This window comes from Trachemys scripta, chromosome 9 (assembly GCF_013100865.1).
Source record: "Trachemys scripta elegans isolate TJP31775 chromosome 9, CAS_Tse_1.0, whole genome shotgun sequence".
NCBI lineage: Eukaryota > Metazoa > Chordata > Testudines > Emydidae > Trachemys > Trachemys scripta.
This window is the reverse complement of record NC_048306.1, coordinates 3,887,532-3,901,119: the sequence shown is the minus strand read 5'-3', so window position 1 is coordinate 3,901,119 and position 13,588 is coordinate 3,887,532. Positions and strand designations below refer to the sequence as shown.

The 13,588-nt window shown below is 42.1% G+C and overlaps 1 protein-coding gene across 1 annotated transcript in view; it reads left to right on the top strand.

Moving 5' to 3' along the window:
• The window catches only part of GPC4 (glypican 4), a 113,042-nt gene that overhangs the window by 91,754 nt on the left and 7,700 nt on the right, over positions 1 to 13,588 (top strand). The window contains exon 4 of the mRNA XM_034780784.1: positions 5,440 to 5,605. Within this exon, the coding sequence (XP_034636675.1) occupies positions 5,440 to 5,605 (166 nt within the window). The remainder of the gene's footprint in view (positions 1 to 5,439; positions 5,606 to 13,588) is intronic.

The window sequence follows — 13,588 nt, the reverse complement described above, 5'->3', positions numbered from 1 at the left end:
CACTGCCATAGATAAATTTGGCTACTTTTTCCAGGTGGTCAGGGACTCAGCGTTTCTTACCAGGGGAGATGTTGATCACACACAGGTCCTACAGACAGTCAAGTCCTGACCAGCATCATCTCAGTCTTCTCCTTCTGACATGAAAACCATTAAGAATCATGTATTAGAATCCAGTCCGTCTGAGCCTTGCTCTGAAACGGAGCATCTTAATCCAAAGAGAGTGTTCAGAAGAGGGAATGTCCATGCTTTTAGCTTCCAGAAAGAAATCTATTAAGGGTATATTCAAAGGCCCATTAGTATCGGGACAAAGGCCTCACCCTATGTCTATATCAGTACCATGGATTCTCGAATTTCTTCAAGATGGACTCAGGCTGGGCCTGGCAATTCAGACACTTAAAGGTCAAGTTGCTGCTGTGTCCAGCATTCTTAATGCAGTGGGAAAGTAGTACGTTTCCTCTTGCGCAGATGTCTAGCGTGTGTTTTGGTTTTTTGCCGGCAGCATCTCTGCTACATCCTCCTGAAGTGCACAGAGTTCTTTCCTGGGATCTTAACCTGGTTCCCAATGCCATTACAGGCTCTCCATTTGAACCACTCCTGAAGGTATTTCATTACCTTCTAACCATTAAAATGACCCTTTTGATAGCAGTTGTCAGCACACACACTGTCTGACTTGAAGTTGTTTTTCCTGGAATTTCAATCAATATTGCACCTTTCTTAAATATAAAGTGGGTACTCAGAACAGACACCATGTTCATAGCACAGATTAATCCCAGGCTTCATAGAGCACAGGAAATGACTTGGAAATTGTCATTCTATCATTCTGTCCGGTTCTGTCACTCCTCATATTGAAACTGTGGCATACTTTGGACATCCACAGAGCTCTCAAAAGAATATCCACTGCACTGCTCAGTTCAGAAAGGTTCATGCGTTGTTTGTGTTTTCTATTCCAGTGTCCAAGGGAAAGAAAGCTTCAACAATTTCCATTGTCCAGGTGGCTAAGCTGTTGTACCTCAAAACATAGAAATCAGAAAGTGTAACTCCATCTTCCAAAATAAGGGGCACTCTCTGAGCTGGGGCAACTTCATGGGTAGAAAGATCGTATGCGTCATATGAGCAAATGTGTAAAGCAACCACCTGGTCATCTGTTCATATGTTCTCCGTATTCTCCAAGTTGGACGTCCAGGCATTTGCTTCTGCTTTCCAGAGAGGGGTGCTCCTCACTGTAGGATCCCAGTAACTATTAGGAAAGGATAACCCCCTTTTTGCATCGGTATGCAACTGGGTATGGTTCCCATGTTCCTCCCCACAGCGGACACTGCTATGTAAATCCCAATGTCACGGCTCTGTAGACCTTATGAATAAGAATAGGAAAATTTATCCCTGCCTTACCTGAAAATTTTCTTTCTTGGAGTCATGAGATCCACAGAGCCAACCTACCCTGAATGGGCTGCTAATTGGGAAAAACGATGGGATTATTAATCGGCACTGACAGTTCATCAAATTCCTTGCTCAGCAGGAGAGTTACTCTGTTTAGTCTTAAGGCTTAATTTTCCTTACCGATCTGGAGTGTTTAGAGATTTCCTAGGCTATCATCAGACATGGAGCCAAAACTCTCCTCCTGCTGATTGACTGTCTGGTCTGCATCTAATGCTTCATAGAGCAGAAATCTAGTGTCATCAATCTGTGCACCTCATTACTCCAAAAAGGAAAAATGTCAGGTAAGGCACAGATAAATTTTCCTAGTCCTACATGCTGTCGTATCTATTTCAGGCATAGAGATTTAGACTGGTCACTTCCAATGGTGCCAGGATTTAAATAAACAACAATAAACAATTTCTTCTCTGTTCTGTTTTCTGAGCCCCCACCCCAGTCCTCCAGTAGCTGATACTGGTTATGCCACTTCTAACCACTACATTCCTCTTCCAATGTATGTAATGTTCACTCCTGGGTGAAAAAAATAATCCAATCTTTTTCTGGATAATACTCAGTTAGTGTTCTTTGTACGGGCAGTGAAGGATCCTGTAGTGCAAATGTATTAATCTGATCTTGCTTTGTTTTTCCATCTACATAATTCACCTGGTTAATCAATGCTTATTTATTCTTAGAGAGAGATTCTCGGTTTGGTGTGTAGCACTTAACCATATAACTCCATTGGAATATATACATCATGGTAATGTACTTCTTGATCACGGCTTTTAAGACTTGCTTTATATATGAAAATTGTGTCATGTAACATTGCTCTACAGCCAAAATGCTTCTGTAATAAATGTAGTCAAACTTTACTAATTCTGGGTCACTGAGAACGAAAATGCTGCTTAAAATTGTTGATTGGCTCTAGTTTTCAAGATATGCTATTGGGTCAGTATATACGACCCTTGACTTGGGAATGGCGGAAGATAAGTGAGTTATAAAGGGAAGGGATCTCAATTTAAACCAGAAATGACTAAAATACATCTTTGACTGGATCGATGAATAAATCTATGACTGGGTTTGGACAGTACTTGCTTTTTAGGCAAAACAATGAATGATGCAACCTGAAGCTGGTATTGCGTCATACATGATATGAATTGCATCATGTTATTCCTAGAAGTCATGGATGATGCAATCATAACGAAGCTTACATCACTCTGCTGAACAAATTGCCCTATATCAGCTCTAGAAATCATACAGTGTCGTGCTCTCTTATTTGCCAGTGTTTGATTTTGCAAAGGGACACATTTCTGTTTAGCCAAAGTGAGCAGAGATGCCTCGTACTTGTGTGAACAGTGCAGATAACTTCTGCTATGTTTGTGGTGAAGTGACTTTTGCATCACAAAAGCGCAGTATAACCACTATGGTTAAGAAAGCCTATCACCTTTATTTTGGCTGCAAAATTGGAGATCAGGACAAGAGGTGGGCCCCACAAATATGCTGCAACACTTGTGCAACAAATCTTCGCCAGTGGTTGAACAGGAAAAGGAAATCTATGCCTTTTGCTGTGCCAATGATTTGGTGAGAACCAACAGATCATACCAGCAATTGTTACTTCTGCATGGTGCCTCCAGTTGGGAAAGGTGTGTCAAAGAAGAAAAAGTGGACTGGCAAGGAAAAGACGGCATGGAAAGCCTTCCAGTTAGTGGCAATAAATTTTCTCTGAAACAACAAGGCAGACAACTACAGGTGGTTGGTGGAAAACCTCCTCAAGGCATACAAAAGCCTTGGTTGCAACATGTCACGAAAGATACGTTTTTCGCACTCTCATCTAGATTTTTTTCCACCGAACTGCGGAGCAGTGAGCGACGAGCACGGCGAGCGATTTCACCAGGACATTGCAACAATGGAGAAACGCTATCAGGGCAAATGGTGCCCATCAATGCTTGCAGACTATTGCTGGACAGTGACAAGAGATGCTCCATTTAATGAATACAAGAGACGAGCCAAGAAGCGCCGAGTAGACACTGAATAGGACTAAACTATGTACATAATAGTTTTTTGCCTTTTGTTTCATAATAAATTTTATTTATATAACCCTTTTGCTGATTTTTAAAGTGTTACATAAACAGGACAGGTGAAATATTATCATGTAAAGCAACCATAAACACATGAAAAGACCTAGGTTTACAATTTATGATTAAAACTCTACTATCTACACAATATACATAGACATAAAATGTAAAAACTTAAATATCTTAGAAACAGTAGCCAATCAGTTGTTTTAATTGTCATATTTGAATTCAGCACATCAAAATACATAATAAATAGCACATTTTATCTCTGAAGTAGACGACTTCTCAAAAATTGTAGACCAGTGTAATGATCTGAAACTTTGCCAAAGAGAAGTGACTAAAATGTGAATGATCATGAGTCATTTTTGAAAATAGAACTGTAAAGGATATCTGGGATTACCATCGCCTACTTCAGAGAGCTCCGTTTGGATGAACATAAGTGGAAAAACCTGGGATAAGTTAATTTGAAGATTCATCCCCTCTTATCTCTGCCATGCGCTATTGAAAAATGTGTCGCTGCAAACCTCATTCAAAGAGAGATGGCTCCAGGAGAGAGTAGGCCTATTATTTAACATAGATAGGTACTAGATCTAAACTAACCCGAGGTATCTGTCGTAGGGCTGTTGTGTTTAAAGGTTGGAATGAGGTAAAAGGAGGGGTGAGGCTACCAGAGAGAGCCAACCCCAGTGGTGCTAACGGAAGAGTAGAAATGAAAACCGCACCAGCTGGAGGGAAGGAGCAGCATTAACTTGCCACCTGTGTTAATGGCGGTTCCTTGCTGGTTAATTCTAGGTAAGGCTACGTTTTAGTCACGGGTATTTGTAGTAAAAGTCATGGACAGTAAACAAAAATTCACAGGCCTGTGACCTGTCCATGACTTTTACTAAAAATACCCCTCCCTGACTAAAACTGGGGGGGGGTAAGGGGGATTTGGGGGGCACCGCAGGTGCTGGGGATGAGGCTGTGGGTGCTGGGGTTGGTGGGGCTGGTGCAGGCTCCTTACCTAGCTCCTGGGAAGCAGCGGCCCTAGCTCCATGTGCTGCCTCTGTTCCGTCCCAAGCCAATGGGAGCTGCGGGGCCGGTGCCTGGCTGCGGGCAGAGGCAGCATGGGGAGCTGAGGGAGAGGAGCTCCCCCAGGTAAACAGCGGCCCCAAGCCCTGATCCCCTCCTCCCCCCACCACACCCAAACTCCTGCTGCTGGGAGGTGAGGGGGCCCGAGACTGCCCCAGCAGCAGCCAGTGCGACTGACCCGGGTTCTCAGGCGGTTCCTGGGCCAGCTGCACAAGTCACAGAAAATCACGGGATCCGTGACTCTGTGAAAAACAGGGAGCCTTAATTACAGGGCCGCTCTACTTAGGTTCCCTAATACTTCCCATTGTTTTGGAAGACTGCTGCAACCAAGAAGCTCTGACATTATTTTCAGCAGAGGTTGCATTGTTTGTAGTTCGTAGCTGAAGTTAGGTATGTGCATATTCATTATGATAGTCCTTACTTACATGATCACATGCTCTCTTTCCCACAGGACTCCTGCCTCCTTCAATGCGCAGGAGAGAGGCACAAGGGGACGGAATTAAGGTTGCCTGAGCAACCATAAATCTGGCATTTCCTAACTTTAGAGTGTTTGTCTTTGCAACCTAAATAACATGTTTAGATGTGGTATCCAGCTTAGATTAAGGTAGGCAGGGAAGCGACCCATCACTCTGTCTTGTCCTGCAAAGAGCCATGCACACCCAGCATGGTGGGTGTGTGTGTGTGTGTGTGTGTGTTGTGTAAATATATTGTCTGCCATCATGCTATGTTCCAGGTAGAGCTACCGAACAGCTAGAAGCCATAGCCGACTGGTGTTTCTGCTCCTTTTCATCAGTGTTCTTTCCCGCGCTGTTGTAGATGTGTGGTTTTTTTTCTTTTGTGACTGATGTGATTTTCTTCTCCTTCCCCCTTTTTCTTTTTAAAGGTAAACCCAACACCTCAGGGTGAGCGAGCGCTGCTGAAGATGATGTACTGTCCATATTGTCGAGGCCTAGTTACTGTGAGGCCGTGTTACAACTATTGCTTTAATGTCATGAGAGGCTGTTTAGCCAATCAAGGGGATCTGGACACAGAGTGGAATAACTTTATAGGTGAGACAATTGGATTATAACTGTGCGTGTAAGTATGGTCTGGCATGGCGTGTTCCCATTTGCACTGCATTTGCGAGTGGTACCGAAGATGCTCCTTGCTTCTTATCTAAGTGCAGAAATCTTTATACTCCTTTCAGTGGCTCTGCTAGGTGCCAACATGGATCTTTTACCTCATGACCCTCCATGTGTCTGTATCAAAACCAGTTTCCAGTTCGTATGATTTTCAGAATAAATTTGACCTACAGTATACAAGTAACCTCCTTAAAGCAAAACTGTGTTTTATTGTGTCTTTTATGTCTCTTGAAGGTTACTGAAATAGGCCAACCTTTTTAATAATGGTAGGTTAAAAAAAAAAAAAAGTGCACATATGGCACACACATTTCATCTGGCTAGCACTTCATCTCTGGACCATCACAATTCTACACATTCTTGTATTTGCTTTGTAGGTGGGTAGCCTGAACCCAACACAGTATCCAAGGAAGTGAAAGTCAAGTGTCTAATGTCCTCAGGCTACATCTACACTACGGGGGGGGGTCGATTTAAGATACGCAAATTCAGCTACGCAAATAGCGTAGCTGAATTCGACGTATCGCAGCCGACTTACCCCGCTGTAGGGACGGCGGCAAAATCGACCTCTGCGGCTTCCCGTCGACGGTGCTTACTCCCACCTCCGCTGGTGGAGTAAGAGCATCGATTCGGGGATCGATTGTCGCGTCCCAACAGGACGCGATAAATCGATCCCCGAGAGGTCGATTTCTACCCGCCGATTCAGGCGGGTAGCGTAGACCCAGCCTCAGAGAATTCTCCACTGAAGTAATGGGGATTGTCTGTGATAGAGGTTTGCTACCTCTTAAGACTCTCTGCCCCAAGACACGTACGTCTTACACTGCTGACCTTTCACTGGTATCACACATTGCTCTGCTATTACAACCTTGCAGCTCTTTCATCTGTTTAACCAAAGAACAGCCACAGAGGTCCATCTAGCCCACTATCCTTCAGAGGGAATGAACAAAACAGGGCACTTTGATGATCCATCCACTGTTGTCCAGCCCCAGCTTCTGGCAGTTGGAGGCTTAGGACACCTGGAGCATAGAGTTGTATCCCAGTTATACGTTTGGTCTTCACAACGTCCCCTGGAAATGAGTTCCACAGATTTGCTGTGTGTTGTGTGAAGAAATACTTCCTTTTGTTTCTTTTAAACCTGCTGCCTATTCATTTAATTGGGTGACCCTTGGTTCTTGTGTTATTTGGAGGGGTAAGTGACACTTCCTTCTTGACTTTCTCCACACCAGTCATGGTTTTTATAGACCTCTATCATATCCTCCCTTAGTTGTCTCTCAGTCTTTTTAATTTCTCCTCATATGGAAGCTGTTCCATACCCCTAATAATTTTTGTTGCCCTTCTCTGTACTTTTCCCAATTCTAATATACCTTTTTTGGGATGGGGTCATCAGAACCACATGCAGTATTCAAGGTATGGGCGTCCCATGGATTTATGTAGTGGCATTAGGATATTTTCTGCCCCTTTCCTAATCTTCCCTTCCCTAATGGTTCCTAACATTCTGTTTGCTTTTTTGACGGCCGTTGCACATTGAGTAGATGTTTTCAGAGAACCACCCATAGTGGCTCCAAGTTCTTTCTTGAGTGGTAACAGCTAATTTAGACCCCATCATATTGGATGTATAGTTGGGATTTTTTTCCCCAATGTGCATTACTTTGCACATATCAACCTTTAAATTTCATCTGCCATTTTATTGATCAGTCATCCAGTTTGGTGAGATCCCTTTGTGACTCTTGTCAGTTGGCTTTGGATTTAACTATCTTGAGTAATTTTGTGTCAACTGCAAATTCTACCACTTCGTTGCTTAACCCCTTTTCCAGATTATTTATGAATATGTAGAACAGCACTGGTCCCAGTATGGATCCTTGGGGGACTCTGCTATTTACATCTCTCCATTGTGAAAACTGACCATTTATTCCTCTTCTTTCCAATGTCTCCTAAATTAACTCTGGCACAAGAAAATGATATAATACTTGTGCTTTTATAACATATGAAATTGCAGAGGTTGGGATAAATGAATGACCAGGTTTGACAAGAACTGGCATTAAACATCCTCTGTAATCGTGTGTTTTGCACCTGCTTTTCCTTTCTCTACCTACACAGTAAATGTAACAGATTTTTTAAAAATACTATAAGGTATGTAAGAATATACCAAAGCTCTTTAAATACTAGAAAGAAAAGCTCTAACAAGAGGACAAAGTTCCAAAGTTAGCTTCTAACCGTGGGAATCCCCACATTACAGCCAAATGCATTGCCAGCAAGTCACAGATGCACGCTAGTGGATGCAGATGTGATTGAGAGCATGGAAACAGTTCATGTGTCTGAAGTGTAGAACCTTAGATTCACTTTGGAAATGGTTAGGAATTGTAGGGTCTGTGCAGAATGTAACTCCGTGATCATCGCTCTGAGTTCGCTTTCAGATCAATGGAGGGAGGTACCGATCCTACAATATCTCACAGCTTCTGAAGTCACTGTGGTTAATCTGCCCCCTCAAGAACTAGTAGCTGGATCAGTGGAAGAAATCGTCTGCCAGCCTAGCAGCATCTGTACTGGGGCTTAGGTTGGCCTGACTGTGTCTCTGCAGGGTGTGAGTTTTTCATTCCACTGAGCAACATAGCTAGTTTTAGGTGTAGACCAGGCCTTCGACATTTTGTTAGTCGGGCATATACAGGATGCTTAAAACATGAGTACCCGAGACCAGAGGGTGCCATTGAAACCTTGAGGAGATAAGGATTCAGACCCACCGCTGGATCCACACCAGACTGGCTTCCACCCTCTCCGCTGCATGGAAACCATTCTTTACCAGTCTCAAGTGGTCTTTTCCTGGATCAGGCTCAAGCCCTTGGTTCCATCTTCATCTCCCTTGACCTTCTGCTGTCGGGGATACTGGCAATCACGCCTTCTCCAGGAACCACTGCCTCCATCCTTTTGGCCTCCAGTTCGTGTACATGATGTGCCCAAGCCCCTTCTCACTTTCTATCTATCCTTGCTGCTAAGTCAACCATCCACACACTGCCTCAAGCCAGCTTCTGCAACCTCCCCATCTCTGATATGTTTGACTCTAAGCTGCTTCCTCTCCATTTCATTCAGATTGCTGCTGGTGGAATAGCCTCTCTGGCCTGTTGTCACAGCCTTGTCCTCCTTGTCCCCCGGATTTTGAGTCATTTTTCTGGCTGTCGGTCACGTTGTGTGTCACGGTAAAATAACTTGGGCCAGATCCTCAGCTGGTGTAAATTGGCGTAACACTAGCCATGTCAATGGAGTGACACTGATAAACTGGCCCTTTGTCTTTGCCTCCAAGGCCCTTTCCCATGCAGCCTCTCTTGTGTTTGACCTGGTCTGATTTCCCAGCACCCTCAGTGCCCCTTGATCTCCTTCTCTCTGCAATATGTGCATATGCCTTTCTCCAGGCTGTCCCTTTAACTTGGGGTACCATCCTCAAGCCAGTTCATCAAGCCATTTTACATCACACTCTTATCACTCCTAAAGCTTTAGTTCTGCCATGAAGTCTGTCGGAATAGCGGGGTGGTGAAGGTGAGTTATTCGTTAGAGTCTCTGTTAACGACAGGAGCTTCAGACTAGGCCTATTAAAATGTGCACGTGCCTTACTTGGTAACTATGCAAAGGTATTACTGTTACCCAGTCCCTCCTGTTCCTTTCTCCTACCTCTTGTTTATCAACCTTGCTAGTAGTGATCCCAAACTTGAGTTTGACATTTTAATGTTCAGTCTGGAGTGGGACCAAATTCTCTCTCTGTGAGGTGCCTGGCATGTTTTGGGGTGCTCAGTAAGTGATGATACTTAAGAATAAGGTGAAGAAAATGTTTTAAAGGAGTCTTGATGCATCTGTAAATAGATCCTTCAGGAGCAGCCCTCTCTCTTCGTGCAAAGTGTGCTGACGCGCACAACTGGTGCTTGAGTGCCATTGACCAGACAGTGGTGCATTTACATGCAGTAAGAACATGTTTTAAAAAAGTATTTGGCTAGTAAAGGTTTTCCACTCTTTAAATTGCACGTGTTTAAAAAAAGGAATTGCTGATAATTACCATATTTTAAGCTAGAGTTTCACACACACACGTTACTTGTCTACGTTCTTTTAAGCTAGAGTTTGATACACACACACACGTGTAACTTGTCTACGTTAACAATGTGTGTGCATAATATTTTCAGATGAAAATTTTGCCTGCTCATTCCATGGAGGGAGCTAATTACCACTTTAACACTGTTTGAAAGTGCAGCACTAAATTAGGCTTTCAAGAGATCCTCTAGATTACTGACTTTCACACGTGCTCACACAGATGTGAATATTAAGTATTTCAGCCCCAGTAGTAGCTGCAATGGCTTAAAGAGTGGAAGACTTGCAAAGGTCTAGTCCAAGGAGAAAAGAGGAATCCCATGAAAGGGAAGGCATAATGCTAGAAATCAGACAAAAGAATAAGCAGCTAATTGTTGCAGGTTGTATGCAACTGAAAATGAAACATGGGGAAAGCCATCTACACAGCGATGTTCAGTAATTGCGTACAAAAATGAAGATTATTAAACAAGACAAAATAAGTAAACGTTTCCCAGGAGGAAGTGGGAGCTAATTCTCTAAATGTTTTCTCCCCAGAATGTCACCTGCCCACTCGTTACTTAGATATTCAATGCTACACTTGCAAATAAATCTTTGCTGGCCACACTGTGAGCTAGTTATTTTTTTACATTGTTTACTTATTTTTGCCTGGAATATAGGAATTGAAAACATTAAGATGTGCTTTCTGTAGAAGTTTCTTTAAAAAAAAAAAAAAAAAAAAAATTCCACATGCTTCACTTCAAGTGCATGAGGAGACGAAGTGACTTAAGTGTAGCATGTATGTAAGTCCATGCGGGATCGGGGCCTGAGATTTGTAAACTCTTCAAGGCAGAGAATTTATGTCTGTAAAGCACCATGCAAAAGTTGTAACATGTTCAATAATGTTTTAATTGTCATCCCCGCTGCTAATTAACTATAAATAATGTCGCCAGTTTTGAAATGTGTTCTTGACACAGTTATACAGGGCATACTTTGTTTCAAATGAGCTATTGGGAAAAACCCCGTATGAATGAACAATGTTAATCTCCAGTGCCTTTTCATGATTTTTTTCACAGGGGTTTAATCTACTCTAAGATTGTAGAATTCCGTCTCCATATACATCTCTCTGCTATTTTGTGTGAAAGGAATTTGTTCCTTTTTTAAATGATTGCTGTTAATGAATGGTCAAGGTTTCCCTGCCCTTAAATCAAATCTTGGGGTTAAGTCTGAAAACTGCCTTTTTGTTCTCCAAGTTAGACCCTGAAGCTGAAGATGTGGGTTTCTGATTATTGGTGGCACAATGCACAAGAATTGCTTTCCTTAGTGAGATCGAGTTGCTTTGTTGCTGAGGATCGTCTCAATGCCAGACGCGAGGACAAATGTGTGCAGGAGGAAAATGCTCTTCAAGGGATGGAACTATATATTTTTCAAACCCACTTCTGTCTTCCCAAAATTCTTTGTTGTCCTCAGTGTGTGCATAACAAATGAATAGCGCTGGAGTAAATTTTGCGTTATGCCAAACTTTTTGTGAGACAGATCAGGCTCTCTGAACCACCTTGCAGTCATTTATACAAATATCAATTATTTTGAACCTGCAACTTTGGGAGAGACCTTTTTCAGGAGGCCTGTTGCATAAAACCATAAATTATGCTTAGGTGCAACTTGCTCCCCATCACATAGTGTAGCACTGCTAACATTAGCTTGAATCCTAGCCAACCTTATTAATGTCAAATGTTGCTGCCAGAGGGACTTTACTGTTAGTTATGATTGCTGGCGGGTACACCAGCCAATTCCTGGCAGGAGGTAGGAGCCAGTCGGATATCCCCCAAATAAAAACTAAATGCACTTTTTTCCTGTTCTTTTTTTAATGAAAGTTTATTTTCATTTAGTGCTTCTTGTCAGCAGCCATCACTGCTGCTGAACAGCTACAGTTGAATATATTCTCCAAGGCCAATTATTACTTTGCTTATCTTTTATAGCCAGCGTTGGCAGCCCTGCTGGAGGCCGAATGCATTTTCTATATCAGCAGTCAAAGCAGAGACTGCATTCCTTAGCTGTGATACATGTAACGCCATGGCACCATGAGTAACAAAGACCCCAATTCGCTCTACATTCCCATGCTCTTGTGTATGGCCGGCCCAGCTCAAAGTTTACAAAGACGCCAAACAGCCAGAAGAATTAGGGTTTATGTTTCCTTTCAGTCTTTCACAAACACTTTATTGATCTGGGGCCTTTCCTGGCCACTCGGGGTATTAAGTAGTTACAAAATGGAAGATTTTCTTGTTAAAAACTATACATTTTGTGTGTTTATTATCTGTCTATTCATAATATTTTTATTTGAAATGAGCGGCTTCCTCCAAACTATGATGGGATGTTCTTTATGCACGTGAAAACCCCCAAAAGCTTTGACAATGATGAACACATTTAAGTTGTGCTCCACTTGTTTACAAAAGTCTCTATTTTGCTAGCACATCAAAAGCATTTCTCTCTCCTCTGGCACAATGGTATATTCATGCTAGCGGTCATTACTCAGAGATTTGAAGCATCACTTTATTGGAGGCCACCACAATACAGTCTAAAACTCTTTATTTCATTTGTTACTACTATATATATATATATATATATATATATATATAATATATGCATTTAGTGGAGACCTGTTTGTAGTCCCTGATGGCTAAATTCCAGCCACACTGTTGCAGCAGCTCTGTCATTAATGCTGCTTCTGTTTGTGCTAGTGTGGTTCCTGTAGATTGTAGCTTTCATCAGATTTTGATTCTTAAATACTGGCATCTTGGCTTAATTGAGAGAGAGAGAGAGAGAGAGAGCATATACTCAATGATGCCATGAGTCTCAAGGTTGATGTTAATTGTGGTCTAAATTAATTATGCACTCTGAAGTATTGTAATCTTTTTTTCGATCATTTTTGAGATGTTCTAGCTAATGCCTGATCAGTCAGCCGGCCCGCAGAAAATACTTTAAAATATTTATTTGCATTTTTAATAAGTGGGTTTATCTGATCAGTATGCTGCTGCATGCGGTACACTGGTGTTTTTAAATGTACAGATAGCTTAATTGTAGCTTGCATTTTTATTGGTATATTTTAATTTAGTTGAAAATTAATTGAGCATAAGGGCAAAGCCAAAAATAAATCTGTGATAAATGGAGTCTCTTTATAAACATGCATCCACCAGTATAAATCCACAGGAATTTTCCCCACTGCTGATGGGGGAATGAGTCTGACGCAAAATAATTGAATTCAGCAGATTTGAGTTCTTTGACTGAGAAACGCCCATTTCCACTTCCTGGAGCTGAACAGGCAGATCATCAGAGTTAAGAGGGAACCCATTCACAGATTTTTACGGCCCGAAGGGACCATTATGATTACCATGTAATCTGACCTCCTGCATGACCCAGGCTTTAGGATTATGAGAATTAAAAACCAAAAACAATTGAAAAATTACAAGTTTGTAGCTGTATGCTGACAAAATGAGGAGGGAGTTAACTATAGTTTAGCTTGGCTAGGAGATAACCGTTAGGTGACACATCTTCTAATATTTGAATGGAGTAAACACCAAGAAGGGAGTAATTAAGAATAGTATAATAGGGTATACCTGTTACAGGAGGAATTAAAGAGAGCATTCAAACTGAACATTACAAAAAGTTTCTTGCTAATAATATTCCCAAAGGAAGTGGTGGAAGCCCCATAGCTTGGCACATTTAGTGCTACATTTGACTAGTAAATGTACAGCAGGGAATGATCCTGGAGTGGGAGGAAAATGGGGTTGATGGTTGCCATAGGTCTCTCTCATCTCCTCACTCATCAGTGAAATGTCAAAGTTAAGTTTTAGTCTAAAGCCTTTAGTGATGGTC